This window comes from Rhipicephalus sanguineus, chromosome 1, assembly GCF_013339695.2.
Source record: "Rhipicephalus sanguineus isolate Rsan-2018 chromosome 1, BIME_Rsan_1.4, whole genome shotgun sequence".
In the NCBI taxonomy this organism is placed as follows: Eukaryota; Metazoa; Arthropoda; class Arachnida; order Ixodida; family Ixodidae; genus Rhipicephalus; species Rhipicephalus sanguineus.
In genome coordinates, this window is record NC_051176.1 from 54,460,338 (window position 1) to 54,485,047 (window position 24,710).

Genomic DNA, 24,710 nt, shown 5'->3' on the forward strand with positions numbered 1-24,710 from the left:
AAGTATGCACCGATCGTGATTAGCCTGTTTTGCACTGGCATTGCATAGGCAGTTTTTTTTTGTTTTTCTCTGCAATACCATAGCTATTTTTTCAAATCAGTTGTATTCGCTTCACTTGTCTTCAATCCTTCAGCTACATTATTTGTTAATTGTTAAAGGGGCCCTGTAACACTTTTTGGACGTGAGTATTCAGAAAACATTGCTGATCTGTAGTCAAGGTCCTTGTGAACGTGCAAGCCAAAAATTATCCCGCAGCATGTAGCATGGAATTGGTTTCGTGTCAGAATCGGATAAAAAATGCTTGCTTTCTCCTGTGCACTGTCATCACCAACTACACAGCAAGTGGCAGTAAGCGGGCCCAACAGGTATCAGGTGTTTTTTAATTGTGAGGACATTCTCAGTAATACTAGTACTGCTAGTATTATTGCTAATCTTTAGTTACATTCGATACGTTCATCTGCTGCAAACATCTTATCATGTGGTAATTTACACAGCATGACAACCTGCGTCAGAAGATAGCTGACACAGGTCTGCTCATCTGTTGCATCTGGCTCTATGTGCTAAAACTTCACTATAGGTTGATGTTAAACGTCAATTTAATTATTGCACTTTATTGCATTAGCAACGTTTGTAATGTGGCAGGTAATCTACGTAAGAGAAAGTGAATTGGTAAAAAAGTTGTTTGTATCTCTTTCATTCTCTCTAGATAAGCTTGTGTACATTTACACATCTGGAACCACTGGTCTTCCCAAGGCTGCTATCATCAAGCACAGCAGGTGAGTGCGCACTGCATTATTGGTTCTGCCGTGACAGCTTGTGTATTTACCACCTATTCTATGCCTAAGATGGCACTTGTACCAAATGGATCATACAGACTTGCTGTTAAATTCACACCAGCAAGTCCGTATTCGGTGCTTTCTGCATTCATTGCTTTAAAATTGTGTCAGTAATATCAGATACATGACTACGATGTGTTAATAAGTATTTGTGTCCTTGTAATAATTATCTCATGTACAAAAGTCATATAGTGTATTAATTATCCCACATGTACAAAAGTCATAGTAAGACTAATCTAGCTATATTTCGCTCTGTGGATATAGCAACTGCGAAAAATTTACACTGAACTAAACAAGTTTTTATGTGTTTACATGCTCTAAAGTGACTTATTTATATATGCAGTGTATACGCACTGGGCAAAACTTGCTCGCATTGCATGACTGCTTTCAACCTTCTGACCCACTGTAGCAAGTATGATCACTTGTACTTATTCAGTAGCAGATTACTTATTCACCTTCAATTTTTTTATGGTTGCTGGACTGAAATACCTGCTATAGAATAGCTTGACACTACGTGCAGATGATGCTTTTAGCCAGATGATGCGAATGGATTGTGCAGCATCGAATAAGGTTGCAGTGCCAGCAGTTCAAGTACCATTCTGTAGTGAGTAACAAGCGCATAAGCACTCATACATAAGCAATGTCAGATGTTTTGTTTTTGAGCGATGATTGCAGCAGGGAAACATTGACAAGAAAACAGCACTAACAACAGCACTTGTGTGTGCGCCTACCTCTGACCTCACTGTTGTTAGTGCTGTTTTGACCAGGTGTATGTGCATTCAAACTGGAGATTACCTATGCACCACTGAACATTTTGTCTCATGGGAAAACACTTGTGTTTCATAGAGGTGCTGAGCTACCATGGCCCTTTAAATGTACATTTGGACGCCACTTGTCGTATTGTTGCTCGCTGGGCTGCCTTGGACTGCTTTTCACCCACGCCAGTTTTGCTTTAGCGCGAACAGTTGAGCGTTTTGCTTATCCCATGGAATCTGATGTCAAGGTTCTCCTGCGTTCACTGCATTATGCACCTCTTGTATTTGCTCCGCTGTTGTAGGCTTTGACTGCGGGCCCAGACATGTAAATTTTCCTGTGGATGCAGGTATCTGTCAATGGTGTCCGCTTCGAAGTACATGATGCCCATCAAGTCCGACGACATCCTGTACACTGCCCTGCCACTGTACCACACGGCAGGCGGTATCCTTGCTGTGGGGCAGGCTCTTCTTTTTGGAAACACAGTTGCCATCCGATCCAAGTTCTCTGCTTCCCGCTTCTGGGATGACTGCATCAAATACGACTGCACTGTAAGGAGAGAACTGTCCTCTGCCTTATTTGAACTAGTCACATCAAAAGTTGTTGAACACTGATACTCTGTGTACCCGAGTTGTTGCACGATTATGTTCTAACATGGTCAGCTGCCATTCGTGGGAGCTTTACCGTAAAATGCCAAGCAAGCCCCCCTCTTCCTTTTTCGGGAGATCGGAAATAAGCGCCAATTACTAAGCAAGCGCCCCCCCCCCTCCCCTGCGGCCACTTTCTTTTTTTTAAGACGAGCATCGCTTGTGCAAAAAAACCACAAGACTGAGTACACTGGATGCGTATCTAATGTTGTTTATGAAATTCCGTTGTCATGTGGCCGGTCGTATATTGGTCAAACCAATATACGGCCGAAGTTCTAATTTCATTCGAAACATGAATGGGCATTTTTATTTTTGTGGCTTGCCCACCGCCATCTTGAATTTCGGTCTGGGACTGAGCAAGTGATCCCCTTCCAAACCTGGTTGGATTATCCTTCACCTTAAGCGGGGTGGGGGCTTGCTCGGCATTTTACGGTAGTTCTGTTAATCACTTCTAGCCAGTTGTTTTGTAAGATGTAGATTTGTAACTCTGTAAAATGTGCCAGAATACTTGAGCGAGAGAAGTCAGAGTCTTTGTTCCAGACATGCGCACACAAATACATGGCTGAGGAGAACAAAAAAAAGCTGCTTAGTCGTGGCTTGACAGTACTACCTTCCCCACGTATACATCAATACTATGGTACGCACAGAACAGAAACAGCACAGAGTAATGATATTACACAAAAAACTGGAAAAACTAGAAAAAACATGAGGGTGCACCATAAAATGATCAATGCAACAAATACAATATAATCTCCAGATACATTCAGTACAAGCAGCACGCACGCACACACACAAATTATATATATATATATATTTACATGGTAGTGTCGGGGCAATGCTCACTTAACAAAATAATTATAAGTTTTCAAGAGAATTATAAGAAATTTCACAGTAATATAAGCCAAACTTGTTTAGTAGAGAAGGCAAGGTATAGTTTAGAGTTTGAAAACCGTAGTTGGTAAGTGGGTTTAGGTCTAGGTTTGTGTATCATTGCTAGTTCTGCATAAACAACGTTCATGTGTCACTATAGCTTCTGTTTGGAGAATGAAGTTCTCAGGGGGAGTTTTCACTTTAGGTGAACACTCTATGAAAACTATACTCCCTCTATCCATTCACGCAAACAAATTCCAAACTACGCTTCTAATATACAGACTGCTATAGAAGCTTCCATACAATGTGAGACATCGTGCTTTATAAAGCAGCCTATATGCAGTGATAAAAGATAAGTTCATTTTTAGTACTTCAAGTAGCTCGTCATTTTTCATAGATGTATTTTACAATTTTGCAGCTGGTAGACTGGAGCAAGGTGTGGGAGCGGGTTAGTTGAGTTGTGGGAGCGCTTGTCCTCGTCGTTTCCTTGTCTGCTGTGTACTTTTTTTGCACTGAACTTTTAACGTTAAGGTAGACTGGAAATGTCATGGATTGTGCAATAAATGTATTCTCCTGTGAAAAAAAAAAGGTATTTTCAGCCACAGTTGAAGGGCTTACAGGAAAAATGTGAACTGCGTCCACCTAACTGTTGGATTACACCATGCAGAATCTGAATGGCAAAAAAAAAAAATGGTAAAAAATGGTCTAAGGTTACTCTGCCAGTTCTTCTAAGCAGATTAAGAGCATGGTCACCTTTTAAAACTTGCTGTGGTGTTTTTTTCTTTTCTTGCCTTGTTGTTTGAGATACATTATTTTTTGAAATTCTGTCAAGAACTTTCTTTAAAACAAAGATGTGGCTCGACTGCTGTACAGATGAAATTAATCTGCACTGCTACCAAACTGAATGTGCGTCTTGGTCTTCTTTTGGCTTGACTTGGCATGACTCTCGTGTTTGTAATGCCTACCTTGTTGCCTACCTTGTTTTTTTCAGGTGACACAGTACATTGGTGAGATCTGCCGTTACCTGCTGGCTCAGCCGGTGCGTCCACAAGAACGGCAACACAAGATTCGCATGATGTTTGGAAACGGCCTACGACCCCAAATCTGGAGTCAGTTCCAGGAGCGCTTTGGCATCAGGGACATTCGTGAGCTCTATGGATCCACAGAGGGAAATGCACATGTCTGTGAGTACCAAGCAATACCAGATTTGTGGGGAGAATCTCTGGGGTGATGGACAAGCATTACTAGTACTGCGCCTTTACCGAAAGAGCACTTGACATCTTGCAGATTACTCTTATATTGCGCGCTTGCAAAAGGTGGAATTCTGCAAGAAGCGATATTAACTTGAAAGTTGAATGTATAGTTAAAAAGGCCAGTAAACCCCTAGGTCCAAAATTTGTGATGAAGAGATAACTCTGCGCTTGTATGATGTGAACACGCTGCCGCAGAAATTTTGCAAGAAGCATGGTAATAAGGAAGCTGCAGAGGATAAATAATCCTTTCATGACTGCTTAGGCTGGTTTCCTCTTCTTGCTCGGCCTCCCTATAACTTCTTCACCGTGGAGTAGGGTAGGCGTAGCCAGTCATTGCGACTAAGCCCACTTTGCCAACATAACATGATGGCGGCGATTTACATCATTGGTGCATAGCCAACGACTGAGCAAGGCTTTCTCCACTTGTTGGTCGTGTCAGTTACACACAGGCTGTGCGGTGACGAAGTGCAGTGTGAGGCACTGACGATGTAAACAAATATGCGACTCACAACAGCTGCGCAGCCAAAACTGCATCACTGCAGGCTCAAGGTGCACTTTCGTGATGCGGGGGGGCATTTGATGAGCTCTGTGCTGCGTAACATTCTCCATGGGAAACATTGTTTCACTTACTGGGCGAAGAGGACTAGTCAGGCGCAGGAAAGTGGGTGTGGGAGTTGTTTTTTGAAATAGTGTTTGCAGCATGCAGTGCTGTGATATTTGCATAATAATAATAATTGTTGGGGTTTTACATCCCAAAACCGCGATACGATTATGAGGGACGCCGTAGTGGAGGGCCCCGGAACTTTCGACCACCTGGGGTTCTTTAATGTGCACCTAAATATAAGTGCATGTGCCTTAAGCATTTTCGCCTCCACCGAAAATGCGGCGGGCGCCGTCGGGATTTGATCCCACGACCTTTAGGTCTGCAGTCGAGCACCATAACCACTAATAGTTTGCAAAATGTGATCACTGCAGCCTTTTGTGCAAATGAGCGAGCTTGTTTGGGAGACATCATAAAAAGTCGGGGCCTGTTTACTGGCCGTTTAAACTTTGCATTTCGCAATTTTTATTATTTTTATATATACTAGCAAAAATTAAGGGATGAAGGCTTTTAAAAAATATGGCTTGTATCCTTCAAGACACACACACCCCTTTACCAGGTGCGCACAAATGAGCACCTCGTAAGTAAACAAATATTGAAGAGCCACTGCAGTTTATGTGGTTATCTCATTGAAAATTAGGAATAATGGAAAGGAGGACAAAAATTAGCAATTATCTATATAGAGTTAATGCACAAACAGCTAGGCTCTTTTTCTCATGCCCAGGGTGCCTAGAGCTCATCTTTCAAAGTATGTGGGAATGATCATGTGGCCGCTCCCATAAGTTACGATAGTGAGGCATAGCTGGAGAGTGGAAAATAAGATCACAAGATCACCTTTTGAAGAGTTTCTTGACTCTGTGAGGCCAGCATATAGTAGTTCACTTAGCAAAGTGCACTTTCATTTAGTGAATACCAAGTTTGCCATCCCGGCTTTGGATATAAGTTATTGCTGTCCTCCTCGTTGTCTAGCACCTCTTCTCTGTGACTTGATTCATACCTCTTTCATGGTTAATTTTGAATATTTTGCAGCTTTTGACGTGGATGCAAGGTAGCAGTGTGACACAGTCTTAATGCATTACGCATGTCTTAGCAGTGCTTTTCAGGAGGCTATTGGCAAATGAGTCACTTGCAAGGAAATGAAGCAATTCAGAAAAATGTGCAATGACAGCGTCAATACATGGGTAATTTAAAGAGGTGTGGGTTGGGGGGGGGGGGGGAGACGAAACAATTGCACGAATGATAAGTACTGATTCTTGTGGCAATGCATGGGTCCACTCAAAAGCACTTGTCATCTCTGAGAAATGGGCCACCAGACAACATACTTGCATGACTTTAGAAGAAGTTTCACTGTGGAGTAAATGCATAATATCTGCTGGCCTTTCCTTGAATGTGCAGTGAACATTGACAACAAGGTAGGATCCGTCGGCTTTGTGTCTCGGATTGCTAGCAACGTCCATCCTGTCAAGCTGATTCGAGTTGACGAAGCCACTGGTGAGCCACTCAGGGACAAGAATGGGCTCTGCATCCCATGCGAACCTGGTGAGAAGTGGATCCTTGTAGTTTTCATTACTCGCTTACATAGTAAAAGCTTTCTCATTGTTCCTTCATGACCAAAGTACTACTTAGCTTACATTGTACTGTCTTATTGCTCTGATGGCCAAAAGGAATAATGCAGTAGGTGGCTTGAGTAATGACTTGGGAGTGACTACAGTAAGAACGCCTTTGTGTTGGGACTTAAGTAAAGTAGCTTTTCTTACTGAACTGCTCAGATTGAATACCTGTAGCATTATTTTTAACCGCGTCTGTACCATGACACTTAAGATTAAGAAAGTTCGTTGTGCTTCTTATGTATTATGATATTGACGTAAAGTGAAATAGTATGAACAAAAGGAAACAAGCTAACATGGTACTTCTAAAAATTTTCACTGCACCAGATATTTCTGCACTGCACTTTCTGATCCAGAGTGTCGAAACTCGAGCATGTTTAAGTGTCATCTATGCAGCAGTACGACATCGCACTGTGAATAGCTGACACACCAGATGTGTTCATTAATTCCTGGTGATAGTACAGGACTCGCATGGCTGTTATTCACTTTAAGTGAGCTGTAAAAACTTCAGTGTTTTAAGATTCTGCTAGCCGTAATTGTCTGACCAACAACCACATGAGCATGTGTTTTTCCACTTGCGTCCAGCCTAATAAGGTGTCTGTGCTTATGTGCGCCTATTTTTTCTTCTCATTAAGACGAAGTTGGCGAACTTGTGGGACGCATTGTGCGTGATGACCACATTCACTCCTTTGATGGCTATGCAAACAAGGCAGCCACCAGTAAGAAGGTCTACAAGGATGTCTTCAAGAAAGGAGACTTGGCCTTTGCATCGGGTAAGCTGTCGTACAACCTGTTAACATGAAAATTCTGCGAACACGTGTTGCGTGTTCTATGTGCTTCACGTTGGTCCACCTATAGGCATTGGACAGTATTTGGTGCGTGAGTGTGTGTGTGTGTTTGTGTGGGAGGGGGCAAGGGTATAGGAGAGCACAAGCTGGCAGCTATATGTTCGTAAGCGAAGGTGTGCATGGGTTGTTACAAAGCGAGATTCACTTTTAGAGTTCAATACGCTAACACAATCTGAAGCCTGAGGGGACAAGGTGCAGGCTGCATTGCCATTCGCACTATAGTAACAGCACCCCTTTTTTCTTGTGCTACTCTGTTACTGGTTATCACAATGAAATTTCCTAGGCACTTGAATATTATTACGAGTGGGTTCGACTGCAGTATGCTAGCATCAGGATTCGTTGAATATGGTTGAACTCCAATTCAACATTATTTCTTCTTCGTGTTTTGCTTTGATTCGGCTCAACATGAAGCATATAATAACGTATATACCAGTGGTTCTCAGCCATGGATGTTTCAGGGACCCCTTGGGGCCGGTTCTAGTGATGGGGTACCCCTTGCAGCAGGAGAAAGTGGGGGTCATGAATTAACGCAACATGCAGTATACTGCATGTTACATGCAGCATACTGCATGTTCCTTTTATTTCTACCAGGCAAAGAGCAGTCAAACTAAAGTGCCACGCCAATTCGATCTCAGCGGCTTGCTGATCAGTTGTGTGGTCTAGTCACATTCAACCTGTTAGTAGCTGCGTTTGCTTTTCAAGTATGCAAGCCTGGAAAAAGCATGCTATGCATATGTCTTAGAAAACTGCAGCAACAGTTTTACAGCCATCTCATGGAGAAGGTGAAGCACAAGTTGGCTCTGCTGCAACGCATTGGTGCTATGCAGAAAAACATACCAAAACTTGCAAGAGACCATTGTCGCAGACACAGTGTGGCTTCAAAAAACGCTTTTTTTTTTTCCCGAGCATGGGTTTCGCGGAGCCTGAAAAACAGCTTCGCGGTACCCAGGGGGTCCGCAGACCCCCATTTTAGAACCACCGTCATATAGTGGCATATTTGGTCACTGCAGATCCCCTTGAATCCTTGCTAAAACCTCTGTATTTCGGCGGTGAATTTCTGAACCAGGCGTATAAAAAAAAAAAACTTGGTCCTGACTCATTACCTTATTTATGTTTTTCTTTTGCCTTTCAGGAGACTTGCTTGTCATGGATGAGTTTGGCTACTTGTTCTTCAAGGACAGGACGGGTGACACCTTCCGCTGGAAGGGAGAAAATGTGTCTACATCGGAGGTGGAAGGAGTTGTTGCAAGGATAGCAGGCCTAACAGACTGTGCTATTTATGGAGTCGAGATTCCAGGTCAGCTGGGGTGCCACTTCTTTCTCCTTCCTTTTTTATTTCTTTCTTTTTGTGTGCGAGAAGAGGGGAGGTAGGTTGCATTTGTGACGCTGTGGCAGAATGGCAAAATGGTAAACACTTTGCGAGAATAGCTCAACTCTGCTCTATTTCCACTTAGCTGGACCACTTTCTCCCCACTTCACAATGATGTCCTGGTTATAATGGTATTGTTGGAAAACTTGAAGCTGATGGAGGCGATGTGCTGGAGGCCCGTGTACTTAGATTTAGCCGCACGGTAATGAACCCCGGTTGGTTGAAATTTCTGGAGCTCTCCACTATGGCATCCCTCATAATCATATCGTGGTTATGGGATGTAAAACCCCAACAGTTATTATTAACTTGAAGCTGCAAGCAGTCAATGGTGGCGAAACATGGCTTGGAGTGTGCATTAATTTAAAGGACAGACTTCTTGGTGCCTCCATGTGGTAGAGTACACTACACTCTAGAGAGAATTACCGTATTTACTGTGTGTAATTTTAAGACTCGTTTAATTTGCACACTTCTAAATTTTCCCCCTCATTTCTGAAAGAAAAAAAAAAACTTTTACAAGCATATTTTGTGCACCCTGTAATGCCCTGCAGCACGTGTACAAGGCAGGATTGTGGAGATCAGTGCACTCACAACATCGCACGCATACTTTGGGCCACGTACAGAAAAAAATTCATGCAGAAACTCCCTACCTGGGAATCATTGTGTACATTAAAATCTCACTAACGTGCATCCACTTAAAAAAGTACTGGTGGTCGAAACATAATTACAACAATTCCCTGGCCTAGACTCCATAGTCAGGCAATGTGTAAGTATATCATGATCCTTTTAACTAAACACTGCACTTCTAGAATTGTCTGGAATGCTGAAGGATAAATCTAGTACCTCCTAGGAAGTGTCCTCTTGTATGAATGCAAAAATTGCAAGATTCACTAAAGATATTGGCTAATGATAAGTAGGGGTTTATTGTGGAGGTTGGACAAAGACGGCGACGAGGTCACCAGAGGAATACGCAAGTCTTGCACCTGTCATGGCTACTTGTGGTTACAATATGTTGTATATAATAATTTGTAAATTGTAGGCTATCCCTATAACGATGCGACATGCAAAAAGAGAAAACGAGTTGTTCATAGATGGTGTCAGAGCTAGGCTCAACCAATTTTCATGCAATAAGCGAGACCTCATGAAAAAATGCAATTGTGACTTTCACAAAATAGCGCAGTCTGTTACGCATGGATGTATCAGTAGTGTAGAAATATGCATAACATTAAGTACTACTACTTCCTTGTCATATGGAGGGCCTTGAAGGGATAATAGAAAAGTCTCATCAATCACTTCTTCGGTGTAAAAAGTAAACACCAACTTCCCGAATGTCCCCTAAATCGAGTGCCATGTAGCAGAGTCGAGAAAAGGTATTTTAAAGTTCACCTAATAATTTAAAAATTGCACTACGAAAGCTCCATTACAAGTTTAAAACAAAAGAAATCGACTTGAAATTGTGCCATAGGTGGGAGGTATATATGTCCTATCGTCCCATATAGGTTAACGAAGTAACATTCTGGGATGGTGGTTTATCACTGTGTCAATTTATTGGCATGTATCGTCATTTACTGCCACTTTTGGTAAGGCGATATTTTCAGTTAGTCGGAAGATTTTTCAGCTACAATCAAGTAAATGCGATATATTGTGTACCATGACCTTAGTACGTGTTACTGAGGATGTGTTTGCAAAATTCTCACGCAATTTGCATACGTCATTCTTAAGCCCCAAGATAAGAGGGGGGAATGTGCACAAATTGCACGACTAAATATAAGGGCAGTCAAGAAAATATAATGGGAACATTTGATTAACTTGATTATGAGTAAATGCTTTGTGATGTCTTATGTAGAGGCGTACGGAACTTGCTCACGAGAAACATCGATAACAATTGGTGACACGATGTCGTCAGCCTGAGTTATTTGCTCATGCTGTCTTCATGCACCTAAGCATAGAAGTGAGGTGTGGCAGAGGCTATGATCACTGTAAGCAAGGTAAAAGCAGCTCAGTTCTTCCTTTTCGTTGTCGCTGCCTTTAATGCTACTGGGCTCGTATCACAGACACCCTTCACTATTAGTGCACACTGTGGAAGGCGAGAAGTACCAACAGGAGCTCAATAATTCGTCCAGAGGTCAATAATTTGTGCTGCTCCCATTGTTCAGTAAGCTGTTAGGTATGTTGAGTGAAAAGTATTAAGTTCTTCGTTCAGGTCAGGTGAGGTGGTCATGATATCAGATGATGCAACATTTATGTGAACATATAGCTGTGTTCTTCCTCTTAATGTAACATTTTTTGTGCATTTCATTTGACCAGGGTCTGAAGGCAAGGCTGGTATGGCTGCAATCTGTGATCCGGAAGGCAAGCTTGACCTCAAGACTTTCTTGCGGGATGTACGAAATGCCCTCCCTGCTTACGCAATACCTCTCTTTATTCGTGTGGTGAAGGATCTGGAAGCAACAGGTGAGAACAGACCCAAACAATTTATCGTAACTTTGTCATTACATGCTGAAGCAGTGCACATGCCTTTGTCTTGTGCACTATGAATTTCTTGAATGGAGTAGCTTAAAATCCCGCTGTTCGTTATGTAACTTGTGGTTTTCATTTCCTCTTGTTTTGCCCAAATTGTTTCCATCTAATGACCAGTCAAAATGACTTAGCGTAATGGCTAAGCACAGTGACTGAGCAGCCATGGTGTTTTGATGCTGAGCATGAGGTTGAAGAATTGTTTCTGATTATGGCATTTGCATTGCATTGAGATAAGGGCAGAATGTAAAAAAATGGTTCTATAACCGAGAGTTGTCATATTAAAAACATCTATGCAAAAACCCCAACTGGCAATAAAAAAAAGGTCTTGTGACATTTAGATCAATCATGCAGCGTTGACCGAAACCATAATTATAGTTGCCCGAATGTAATATGAGAAAATATACTAGTAATAACTAGAACGAGATCAAAACTACACCTTTTAGCAGCACTAAAAGGCTTCTTTATGTTAAAGGGGCCCTGCAACACTAAGTGGCCTTGGAATGGCTTCATTAAAGGAGCTTATTTCCTCACAAATCGACCACCGCAAAAATTTTTAGAATCTGTCCAGTACGAGCAGAGTTACAAAGAATAGTTGCATGCTCTAATTTCTTTCTCTCTTCTTTCGTCCGGACGAAAGCGCTAGAAGCTAAGCAGGGAGGGGTGGCACGGGGGAAGAAGGTACGTCACGCACGCCTTGTGACCTTGAGCACCTTTTCTTTTTCCTTAGAACGCGCCGCGTACTTTCAGTGCAATCGCGCGCTGGCAAGTGACGGCCTCCCGCGGAGGCCACAGTAACTACCGAGCGCACCATGTTCAAATCAGCCAATGACGTGGCCAGTGGCAGCGACGCCGTAAGCATCATTTTTGTCGAGAGAAGAGGAAGCGCTTTTTAGCTGACTGAGAATTTATTGTGAATCCCAGGTCACGTGCTGCGTTATCATGTTTGGCTCACGTGTTCTCTGGAGCCTCGACTACCGATCGGCAGCATTTTCTGACCATGCTGAAAAAATGTTGCAGGGCCTCTTTAATGAATTTTACTTATACTGCGTAGCCTGAAGCTCTTGCGTATTTTCTGAGGAAGAAAAAAATTACTGAATGAGAGGGGCTAAATTTTTGTCACACTCAAAAAAGCAAGCAAGCACTGAAAATGGGTAAAGCATGGGGATATTGAATCGCTGTTCTGTTTTTAAATATAGCAATGTTAAAGAAAATGAGGGAAATAAAGATGGATGCAAAGGCAACTAGCTTTAGGTGGTTGCCAAGCAGACATCATCTGCACTGCAAGTGCCATGATTTATGGTGAAGCTATTGCTGTGCCAGTCTTCCCCTGAACTTTAGATTTCCGCATCAAGGTTACACATAGGAGTGTTTGCCATCACAACAGCATCCTTCCAGTTGTAGACATCGCATAGTATGTGAACCTAGTGGGCAGCTGGCTAATATAACCCTTCATATCCACCCTCATCGTGTCAAGAAAGCCATTATCGAGTCCCTTGCTATGTAATGAGCGAGAATAATGAGGGGCTCGATTTTTTTTTATGTAGTTACAACCACATGAAGCAAACAGTGAAGTCTGAAAAAGCATGAGAGAAAATTGTTTTTTTTTCTAATGGAAGGAATAATGTGTGCTGTGTGCTTGCGGCACTGTGAGCTTAGAGTACATCTTGTTCCATGAATTCAACACAAATCATTATGGCTGTAGGTTGAAGCAATTTTTTTTAGTTTGCTTCACAGGTTTATGGCTAAAAACAAACCAACAAAAAATTTAATTCCAGGAACTTGTATGTAGGCCTGTTGCATTTGCTGATGTCATAGCTTACAAAATTGTCCTATTTTCTAGTTTTATAAAGCATCACTTACGTTAGAAGGGAAGTACAATGGATGTGCAGATTATTATTGCCATGTAGGTATCATAGACTGTTTCAAGTAATTCCATTAGCTGTGCTGGATTAACTTGGCACTTTCCACTGTGCTGATATGGGCCATTAGTTAACTCTTGAAATAAGCCTGATGGTTTCCACCAATGCATTTGTCACTAATTGCAGAACTAACATTGCTCATGCAGGGAATCAAAATGTACCAAATAAAAATTTTGCCACCAAGGGTTTAAGTCCCCCCAAAAAGCTAGGGCTCTGAAAATTACAAATGAAGCATAGTTTCAGGGCAGATATTACTGGGAAATACAGTAAAACCTCATTAATTCGAACTCGGTTATTTCGAAATCCCCCTAATTGGAAGGGTTTCTGCTGTCCCGTATTTTGCAATGTAAATTTGAGTGGATAATTTCAAGCGGCGGTCAGCACCAGCCCGGTTCATTCGAAAACTTTGGCTGCCATGTGCCAATTCCCGATTCAGATTTTTCCGCAAATCCGCGGAAACAACGGCCCTTAGGAGCCGCGAGGCAGTGCATTGTAGCGATACCAATGAGTGACAGCTGAAGCACCCCAGCCTCGCTGCTGCCGGCACAAAAAAAGAAGAGAAAAAAGAAAAGCAGTGTCGTGGTAAGCTGAAACGTGTGCCTGCGGAAAAGACGTGCTTCACTGCAACACAGTGGTGACATGCGGGCACCATGTTGCATGCCTCTGGCAACGTCAGTGCGTCACGATTTGGCCATTCTTTCTCCGAAAAGAAAAAAAATAATAAAGGACGGTCTGACGTAATTCACGATGTATGCGAACCTCCGATTGGCGGTTGCTCCAGCAATTTGCGCACTGGCACTGCTGGCGGAGTTCTTGCCTGCAACGCCTACTTTGAAAACTCAGTTCGAAAACTTCAATTATCACATTTTCCAGCCAGAACACATCGCGAATTCCGTCACACTGGTCATTATTAACCTTTTCAGACGCCACCAATGAAGAACTGTTTGTAAATGTGTCAAGTCAGTACAACGTTGTTTCAAGGCACTCAATAGTGTAATGGAGCAGAAAGAATGTCATAATATGTTCATTTATGTGTATTTTAGCAACTAATCCTAATTAAGTTGTAATTACATATCTATTTATCCTAAAGTAAGTGATGCTCTGTTTTGGCATAAATAGAATGAAATCTCAGGTTACAAATATACTCCAAGTTCATTTTTGGTTATGTCCAGCTTAAGCAAAGAAAAATTATACTTTTCACATGACTCACAGGAAGTGGCACGTTGAATGACTCGTCGAACATGGTAGTGCCATCAGCAAAGTGATCATATGAAACAGTACAATGCATAATGAAGTTAAATGGAGACAAACTTATTATGCAGGAGGTTCAATTCATCCAAACCACGATATATCTCGCTCTTTCTTAGCCCCTAGTTAATACAAATAGCAAAAACAAGTGGTGTACACAATTGTGTACATAGCGTGTCAAAGGGTTAAATTCTTTATTTTACCAGAAAGAATCTGCGAATGGTCGCATTATGACTCGCTGACGCTGCGAGGAGCAAGTGACATGTTCCCCGCGTGTCACCACTGTGTTGCAGTGAAGCACGTCTTTTCCGCAGGCGCGCATTTTAGCTGACCACGAGACTGGTTTTTTTTTCTTTTCCTTTCTTTTTTCTCGCTAACAGCAGCGAGGCCCGCCGTCTCCCCGGGTTTGCGGCAAAAGTGGGACCGGGTATTGCTGAAAAACATTACCCTTGGAGCCGCAGACCAGCAGGCCGGCACAGCAAATAACCATCTCCGATTACTTACAGTAATTCGAAGTACCTTGCACCACGCTTTTCATATGTTTCGTTAATTCGAAAACTCGCTTAATTTGAAGATTTTTCACAGTCTCAGTGACTTTGAATTAATGAGGTTTTACTTATTGATGTTTTCGTGAGCCATCTCGTCTAGCAGCCACGGGGTGAGATACCAAATGTGATGTTTGTTTAGTGCAAGTACTTGAAGGAGAAAGTATGGACAAGGCAGTGGCGTTCCATCTAGTCTTCTCCATCTTCCTCGTGTACCTGCACTAAGCAGTTGCTGTCGGATACTAGTACCATGTTCATACCATTCGGGAATCATTAACACCACTAGTTATCAGCCGCAATATCCACTCGTACCATCATACGAATGGCAATGAATGACACATACTGTGCAGTTGCTTTGTGCTGTAATCTTTTCACTGGCATGTCTTGTGCTTCCCCACCAGCTTTGTCACTTCGGAATGCTTAGGTGCCGCTATGCATGAGAGTGTGAGCACATGCAGATGAGACACTCACTTTAAAGAATATGGATTCATGCTGCACAACCATTGCGGCCAAAATTGGTGCCTTCAGAAACGTAACTTTCTTTGTCTTTAACACTTCGATGAGCTTTGCTCTGCTGCAGAGCTCAGGCTTGCTTCTGAAATTGGCAGCGCCTTGTGCTGCACACATATCTATACCAACTGTCATGGGTAGTCGTGATGCCACTAATCCGTGTACACCCCACGCGTGAACCAGCACGTGTTCCTAAACTTTCAAAAACTATAGACATCTGTTGAAAACTATGTGAAACAAACGCTGCATATAGGAATAATTGGATCTTCCAAGTGCAGTTACAATGCTTTCCTCCACTTTTTCATATTTTTGTTCAGTATTCCTTTAAAGGGGCCCTGCAACACTTTTCTGAGTTATAATGGAATAGTGTCATTATTAGCGCATGATGCTTCACTAATCACATGCTGCAAAAATGTTTAGAATCCGTCAAGTACGAGTGGAGTTACAGGGATTTGCCGCATACTTCAAGCGCTTTCTCTCTACTCTCGTACCAGCGAGCACACTGAAAGCTACGCAGGGAGGGAGATGACAAGGGGTTATGAAGATGCGGCCCTTCGCCAGCGCACGTCATGACCTTGAGCACTTTCTTTTCTCTTTTTTTGTCCGAATGCATGGCTGACTTTCAGTGTGATCGCGAGCGCGCGTGGGCACGTGGCGGCACCCCGCGGCGACCACGGTAACTGCTCATCTCAAAATGCTCAAATCAGCCAATGGCGGTGACTTTGGGTATAGAGAGAAGAGGGAGCGATTTTTAGCTGATTGAGAATTCATTGTAATTTCTAGGCTGCGTGCTGTGCTATAATGTTTGGCTCGCTTGTTCTCGGGAGCCTCTACTACCGATCAGCAGTGTTTTCTGACCATGCTCAAAAAAGCGTTGCAGGGCTTCCCTTTAAGGAAGCCATGCAATCAACTTTAGGATTGCCCCCCGTTCTTTAGACAAGTGTGAGGTATAAAGCATGTGCTATGGCACTGAGAGCTTTGGTTACGGTAATCTTTAATGCTTGTTTACAGTTGTTGTAGTGACGCTGATAAAATTAAGGTTTGATCTTTTCAGTATCGCGGCTGTCTACATGAATATTTGATGAGCAGGTGTCATGAACATTTTGGTCTGCGACTCATAATTTCAACCATGAATATCGGGCAGACTGCCCATTGTCAGGGCTTCTGCAGTTTTAACGCGATAGCAATAAAGAGCTCGTTTTGCAGAAATTGCAGTACGTATCGGCGGCGTCATTGGTTGTGAGCGAAAAATCGTCGTTGTCCATGAGCAAAAATTTGAGATCGCTGCAAATAAATAAAAAATAAAAGAAATCTTTGGTCTGAGTGAGAATCGAACCTAGGCCTCTTGCGTGGCAAGCAGCTGTTCTACCATGGAGCCACGGCAGTTCTTGAAACTGCTTCGTAAAAAAATGCTACAAGAATGTTGTGTAGTGGGAGGAGTCTCCTTAACGCATGTAATATTGCGTGGCACTATCGAACAATCGCACCAGGCATCAAAACATGTGAGTTGCACTACAAGTGGATGGTTCAAAGCTGCCCACCCATTACAAAGTGTGCAGGTGCGCATGGCACCTTACAGACGCATAGTGGGTACTTCGCCAATTTGCAAAAGGAAGAATTATGGCACAGCGGGCACTTGCAACTGTACTTGCAGTAGGCATTCTAGGATAGAAACGGCCAATTTTATGCGCACAAACATTCCTTTTCTTGCGGCACGGCTGAAGGCGATGCGCACAGGGCCCGATTACGCTATCGCGTTCTACTCTTGAAGGCGAAGCTCAAGCCTCCTCCAAGTTCTTGTTTTTAAATAAACAGTCAGTGTCTTGAGTGGTCAAGAAATTTTTAGTAGTTTTCACCAAACTGTTGCATTTTCTGGCTTCGAGTGTTGCCTTTTTTTTTAAATTATAAGTTTGCCACGACTGTTGATGTATTTGAATCCAGTTTACAATTTGGTCACTTTTTCTTTGTTTCCCCCTAAAACATAGGTACCTACAAGATCAAGAAAGTGGACCTCCAGAAGCAGCAGTATGACATTGACATGATCGATGACCCAATGTATTTCCTTGACCTGACAGCTAACGAGTACGTGCCTCTCACCAGGGAAGTCTATGACAAGATTCAGAAAGGCGAGGCAAGGGTCTGAAAGCTGCAGTCAATGCTACCCTGCCCCCTTTGAGGACCAATGAAATTCTCAGCTTCATACACATTATATGTGCATGCGAAGAGCCTGGAGAAGCAGCTGTGCAACTAAGTCCTTTTGGCTTCTGCCATAGTCATGGCCTTTCCATGACACTGGTGTTGCCCACACTGTTTTTCATCTGCGACTGCCTTGTCTTTCTGTGCTACTGGATCTGTGACGGTTGGCCCATTTGGGTCATGTGACACGTTGAAGAGGAGCAGCACAAAAATAAAAAATAAAAATCACAAGGAAATGAGACAAGTTTTGCAGAAATAATAGTACCTGTTGATGTTGCTGCTTTTAAAATTGTTTGCTCTGAAGCCAATTAGCCTGCCATCTTGTGACAGAGCACAGTTAAAATTGATGCTGGGATACTGTGGAAAGAAGAGGGCAGGGCCACTTGTTTAGGAGGATTGCAGCTGTCTTTTTGCATGTCTTTTTTTTTGTTCACATTATTTGTAAACTGTTTTTCATAACATGCCATGTGATAGAATGTTGTCACAGTGTCGAAATGCTGCTCACAGTTTGCAGACACATTGCATAGAGAAGGAAGGCGGTGCCATTTCTGCTCCTTAAGTATTATGAAAAATCTGCAGTTAATGCTCTTACGCTGCTAGTGCAGAAGCAAGACATGCTTACTTGTGAAGTAGTGCGTGTTGTCCCCGCTTCTTGTTGCTCCCACATTCCATTACAACAGTGATGCTTTTGTGATGAGGCTGTCTTGTTGTCTTGCCAGTGCTGCTTTGAGATTATGACAGGCTACTTTGTGTACTACAAGCCCTTCTGTAGTGTTGCATGACAAGCGTAGATGCAGCCTTACGTTTGGATGCCTACAAATGTGCCCAGTGTGTTCGTTGCTGCGGTTATAGGCCTATTCTCTGGTAGCAGGCTCCGAATGCAATGTAGACAAACAAGTTTTATCTGTTCTGAAGGAAGCATCACAAGTGTTTAGCTATGGAAATGACAAATAGTCTGTTCTAATTTAAAGTGAGCAAATTACAAGTGGATTAGTATTGCATCACGTTAGGCACTAACATATCATAACAAAGTAACCCACTGAGGTGCTGGGCTATTGATTTTATCAACCGCGTGTGGTAGTAGCACATCATTAGCCTCGCACCTCCCTTGTTGTATGTTGCAAGACAAGAAGAACTTCCATGAGCACTTCCACACTTTGCCATGTGCTGCAGACTGAGGTGCAGATGTTACTATAAAAGGCGCCCAGTGCATCATTATATGAGAGCACAGTTGTTCATGAGGCATTTAAGACCTGCTGTTGGTCGTCGCAGAATTTTATTTTGTTATGTGCAAAGACAAACTGTTGGTGCAGTGTGCTGGAAAAAAAAAATGCATTTGCTATTACGAGAGCACTCTTTATCGCTGTTGCCTGCAGTTTGGTGAGAAAGGCAGTTTTGCCATTTACATTTTTTTACAATAAAAAAAAGGGAGCAAGTTGAGTGTTGTTTCTTGCTAAGCAAGGGGTTTTCTGTGTTGATATTGTACATATAGTGCTGAAAGAGAGAGAAAGTTTTTTTTGTTAGGCTGCTGTGATAAAAACCACCAGACCAGCTGAAGCCATCCTGTTGTAATCAAACCTCTGTACTTAGCAAAAATAAAACTATTACAGATACCACTTTGTGGATGTGTGTTTTCTTTATCACAGCTGGACGTCATGTTCTGTGATGAATGAGACCATGTGGAGTAGGCAAGCTGATGAAATGAATACTGGGTAATTGTACAACAGTGACAGTCGGGTTGTAAATCTGTCAATTGTAGCCAGCCATGTACATCTTTATTACATCTTCAACCCTGTACTCATTCCTGCTGATCTTACTGTGGAAGATGGAAGTACAGCAGATTCTCATTAAATGGAACTTGAAGGGACCAGGAAAATATTGTTGAGAGATGAACACAGGTGCAGAATTGAAGCATGAAACCAATCGTATTAGAGGCAGTTGTTTAAGCAACTCCGTTTAAGACATTTCCGTTTATTGGGAGTCTACTGTATTCGCAAATAAAAATTAAACGAAAATGTGAAAAAAATCCCGGACTACCAAAACACATTTTTTTAGTTCATCGTAGTTGCTCGAACACCATGGGCTTGATTACAATGCATACCCCATTTTTCAAGGCTAGAAATGATGAATGCAATGACCCTTGGGTGTCCAACCATTTCTTCATGATAAGAGTGAGGAAAATGCTGATATGTTCTGAATTGCAAAACAAAACAAAAAAAAAACTTTGTTGCATCCCAGCTGCACTGGACTGAGCATCACTGATTGTCGCTTACTACCCATGACAGAAAAGAACATTTCAGTGCATTGAAAGACTGCATAAAATGCAACTGGTGCATATCAGTGTGTTTCATGCAAAAAAGAACTTGATGTTGAGAAGAAGTTTCATTTTCTTCGGGCTGTGCTCCGATAAAGCCCCTTGCTCTGTTGCGCCAGCTGTCGGCAGTAAAGGGCGGGTGTGCCTAGATCAGAAGGCCGTTGTCGGAGGCGGGCGGTTGGAATTGACCTATTGGTATGCATACCACTAAAACGTGATTTTCTTCCAAACTAAGTGTTTCTTTGGCACGAAACAAGCACTATGAGCTTTCTGGAACACTAATTCAACAATCCACATCGACTTATTATTTAGCTTTAGTGTCCCTTTAAGGTAGGTCACCACCTTCATTTTTTTTAATGATTTTTCTTGGATTCGACATTTTCAAGCTCCTTGCATATTCAAGAATACTTAGCAAAAAAAAATTATGTAGTTATCTTGAGCCGTTCGAAAGTTATGACCATTTTTCCAACCCCTCTTAGACTCATTTGAAACTGAATGTTTCTGATTTCAGAACACCTGCCATGTCGTCATAAATGTTTTTCCTTATACATATTACATAATGCTAAGTTGTCTAAGTACATTCTAAAGCTTGTGGGGCATGATTTTTACGATTTATTTGGAAATTTCCACTACATAGCTTCGGCGCTCTGTTGTTTAAGTTGCCCGCGTTTTCGCTCGGCTGTCAGTGCTTTTTCGTACACCACTTCGAGCTCTTGGACTTAGTTCTGGCCTTTCATGGAATCAGTTATAGTACTCTGTGAAATATGGCAAAGTATAGGACAAAAAAGAAGCATCAACGCAAGTTATGGAATCAATATACCAAGCGTGGAGCTTTTTTGGCACTCGTAGATGACAGCTGGAGACTCAAAACGAGCTAGTTCGCTCAAAAGGAGAATGTGCCGCTTCAGAAGAGGTCTCCAGCTATGAGTAGAAAATTTCAGACATATTGAATGTTTATTTATTATATCGACATTCAATTCAAATTTTTAAAGCCATTTTTCTCAAAATCACATTTTTTGCATCCTACACTTATGCAAACAGTGGTAACTTTCCTTCTGATGAACATTTTCACATACAATTTTGCGTACTATTTTTTTATATGTTGAGCTGTGCGTTCAAGCAGAATTATTGAAAACGAGCAGTAACTTTTTGTACTATGGCCAATTTTGTGCAAAACAAAGCTGTCAAATATAAACTTTTTCAGTCTTTTTACGATAACGTGCCTTAGCTTAGAGATGGGTTGATCGTGGAGTTTAGATGCACGGGATAGTGTCCTCGCTACGTACCTGCCAAGTTGCGTTTTAATCGCGCCAACCATTTTGTAGTTATGACTGTTCGTGCAACATGCACATTTTGGCACATTTTGATTTTTATAAATTTTGTTTTTTACATTTTTAGCAGTTTCATCATTCTAAAGTTTAAATTTACATCAGTCCTACAAGCCAAAATCATAATTATAACTTTTGGACTGCAACTGTAAAATTTTTTTCTCTAAGGTGGTGACCTACCTTAAGGTAACAAAATCGCAATTTGGGATAGTTGATGCGTATTCATTTCTTGAAGAAAAGAATCCCTTTAAGGGTTTGGTATGCCTTGCATATCTATAGCCAATATATTCGGGTTATACGTAGGATTTTGCTTACTGCACAAAACAGAGGTGCTCTTATTGGCACTATTTCATTCAGTCAGCACATGGCTGTTGTACAAGCCCATTTGCTAGTAGTACTTTTTCTTGGCACACATTTAACCTCGATGGATTCATTGAAACGCCCATCAACACGGTGGCACCCAGCAACAGCAGCCACACTGAAACCAAGATAATCTCTCTATCGTGGTTTTGGGACATAAAACCTGAGCAATCATCAAGGATAATCTCTTTAATAACCCTACGCTTTGTGTTACAATGGCAATATCCATTCTTGGGGGTTAGTCCAGAAGGAACACATATTCAGTGGCGCGTAACCACCGAGACATTTTTGCAAGTCCTTTCTGTGCTATATTGTCACGAGGTTTGCGTGTTCTATGTGAAATAATGTGGTTTACACTATCTTATGCAAGATGCATAAAATCTTCGGGTTTTATGTGCCAAAATTACGATAAAAGTATGGGGGACACCATAGTGGGGTACTCTGGATTAATTTGGACCACCCAAGGTTCTCTAGTGTACACCTAAATATAAGTACACAGATGTTTTTGTATTCCACCACCATCAAAATGCGACCACCATGAATTCCACCATGAATGGAATTTGAACCAGTGTTCTTGAGCCTAGCAGCATAACACCGTAGCCACCAAGCTACTACGGTTGGTCCTATGTGAGATAAAGACCAACAGACCAGCATGAAACCATGGTTAGCTAGAAAAAAAGTGGTTGTAACCTGCACTTAATTATTCCAACTGCAGGACAGAATCCTGCAGCGCGGCTAAATGGACTGCATGACAGCATGAACCACTGTAATAGTAGGAAACCTGTGCGTACCTATTAAGTGGCTGAGAAGAGTGTCTGCATGTTTTTTGTTTAGAGCTTCTGCTGCTGATATCCTGACGGGATGAAAGGCAGTCTCTTCACAAACTCAAGTGCAATGAAACAGCAAATAGCTCAGTTATATGACTGGTTGGGCATTAAACATACTGCAACCACACCTACACCATCCATTGCATTTGCAATAGAAAGGTCCGAGAAAACATCAACAGAGAAACTTCAGATTCAAATAGATGCTTCAGGGCTCCTTTAATAGCATTCAACATGTTGAATGGCTTGTCATTGTGTGTTTACAAGACACAAATGAGGGCATCAACTATCAACCACACACTTCTTAAAGGCAACTGTGATACGACAGTAATGGCATGTCGCATGGCAAACATTTTATTCCCTACTTTGTCATCAAGCAACGTAGTTCGTTGGTGGCAATATAAAGTAACTGGCTCATAGGGCACTGTAACAGCATTCCAGCGTCACACACACGAGCAACAGAAAACGCCTGTATTGACGTGCAAGGCAAAACGGTCTAGGCAGAGCGGCACACCAGCCCTATCAAACTACCTAACAAGTCCGGGAAACCAGTACAGGTGTTCCTTAGGCGCCTGCGTGTCCAACCAAACCAGGCCCTCCTTTAGAAGATCTTCGAGAGCCTTCTGCGCACGATCGTTGTCCCAGCCCAAATCCTGCACCAAAGAACCCACCGAAGCGTAGCCTGTAGTTCCGGCCTGCTTGATAACGGTAGTATGGTCGAGGCTTAGTTCTGTAGGCACTGACTGAACTAAATACCGGCAGCCGATAGAGATGAGTTGGAATCCTTTTCCCAGCGCCTTGAGCTTCTCGATGGCTCGCAGTAGGTCGTCCTGTGTTATTTCTTCTTGCCTTTGGGCGCTGCTGCGAGATTTAGTCACCCTTTCCCTGAGCTCTTCGAGGCTCATTAGGCCGCCGTTTCGGTGCGATGTCGCGAGACACACTTCGATTATCTGGACGCCAAGCTCGTAGTAAAAGTCGCCGACTCCAAGCATGTCGGCCCAGAAGCCCTTGCTTGACGCCAGAGGGTCAACTCCGGCCGTGGCACACATTTCCTGGAACTGTCGCCGAAACTGCGGGTTCTTGCGGATATCGTTCTTATGTCTGGCGGCGAATCCCTGCAGCTTGGCACGGAATGCCTCCATCTGCCGAGTCATTTGTTGCAGCTGCTCTTCGGCAAGCTCCGTGCCTCGGTCCTTGAACCGTGCCTGGGTCAGCTGCTGCTTTTGGATGGCTCCAACTCCACCAACGCGACGTCGCATTCTGATGACTCGGAAACAGCTTCCGCTGCAGCCTTTTCCGCTACCTTACTGCGCTACGTCGATGTCAACACGTACTGAATCTAAACTCAGCAGAGACTCTACGAAAGCAACCGTTGCAGCAGTGTTCCGCTGCAAAATTTCGGTAACGCCCTTTGGCTTTGGCTTGTCTCAACAACATTTGACTTCACAACTACTGACTTTTACAGCGTTAGCAACTTACTTTAGAAAAATGTCTTGTTTTAGCAGAAGAGAAACACGGACGCTTTTTGTAGTTCAATATCTGCGCTACTTCCTACCTTTCGCTGCCTCCTATCATTGCCCAGATAAACCGGCATCACTCGCATTCACTTAGTATGCTCTGAACAAGTCGAATAGTCGAACACAACTCATTTGGCCGAGGTCAAATATTACAGTACACAGCACGCATAACGTGCTGTTAAACATATTGGAACATCAGATGTCATGTTATCAACGCAGAGCAGTTTCTGCCTTTATTTCAATCTTGCGTTCCAGTCTTGGAGTTTCTCAAATGGAAGCTATCTCAAATGGAAGCTCTGTGATTCCAGTGGCACAGACGTGCGCACTGGAAGGAGCCAGAGGAGCAAATTAGGTATTTCATTATTTCGGAAGTAGGACTTAGAAGCTTCTACCCTTGTCCCACTTTAGTTGCTGAAGCAGGCAGTATGTGGTCGATGTGGTGCTTGAAACCGGCCAGCAAGTTTTCGATTTAATTTTTCATTACATAGCGCAGTTATGAATTCTAGATTTGAAAAAAAAATCCTTGTACATCTTAGAAAAGCGTGCGAAAGAAATCATCAGGCATTTCAAACCATATGTATCTTAAAAAATTCGGCAGATCCCACGCGTTGTGGGAATCGGTTTCACGCGAAGCAGTCTGCGAGTACT

General features: G+C 42.6%; 2 protein-coding genes across 2 annotated transcripts in view; one reads left to right on the forward strand and one right to left on the reverse strand.

Moving 5' to 3' along the window:
* The window catches only part of LOC119391523 (long-chain fatty acid transport protein 4), a 110,526-nt gene extending 91,191 nt beyond the window's left edge, over positions 1-19,335 (forward strand). Inside the window, exons 5-12 of the mRNA XM_037659204.2 lie at positions 707-776; positions 1,939-2,140; positions 4,098-4,290; positions 6,356-6,499; positions 7,203-7,340; positions 8,548-8,712; positions 11,089-11,235; positions 17,509-19,335. Of these exons, the coding sequence (XP_037515132.1) occupies positions 707-776; positions 1,939-2,140; positions 4,098-4,290; positions 6,356-6,499; positions 7,203-7,340; positions 8,548-8,712; positions 11,089-11,235; positions 17,509-17,666 (1,217 nt within the window). The 3' untranslated portion in view covers positions 17,667-19,335. The remainder of the gene's footprint in view (positions 1-706; positions 777-1,938; positions 2,141-4,097; positions 4,291-6,355; positions 6,500-7,202; positions 7,341-8,547; positions 8,713-11,088; positions 11,236-17,508) is intronic.
* A 3,499-nt stretch (positions 19,336-22,834) lies between these two features.
* LOC119391540 (vacuolar-sorting protein SNF8) lies at positions 22,835-23,969 on the reverse strand. Its single transcript, XM_037659222.2, has one exon. The coding sequence runs from the start codon at positions 23,802-23,804 to the stop codon at positions 23,073-23,075; it is 732 nt and encodes a 243-aa protein (XP_037515150.1). The 5' UTR covers positions 23,805-23,969; the 3' UTR covers positions 22,835-23,072.
* Between the last annotated feature and the right edge of the window lie 741 nt (positions 23,970-24,710).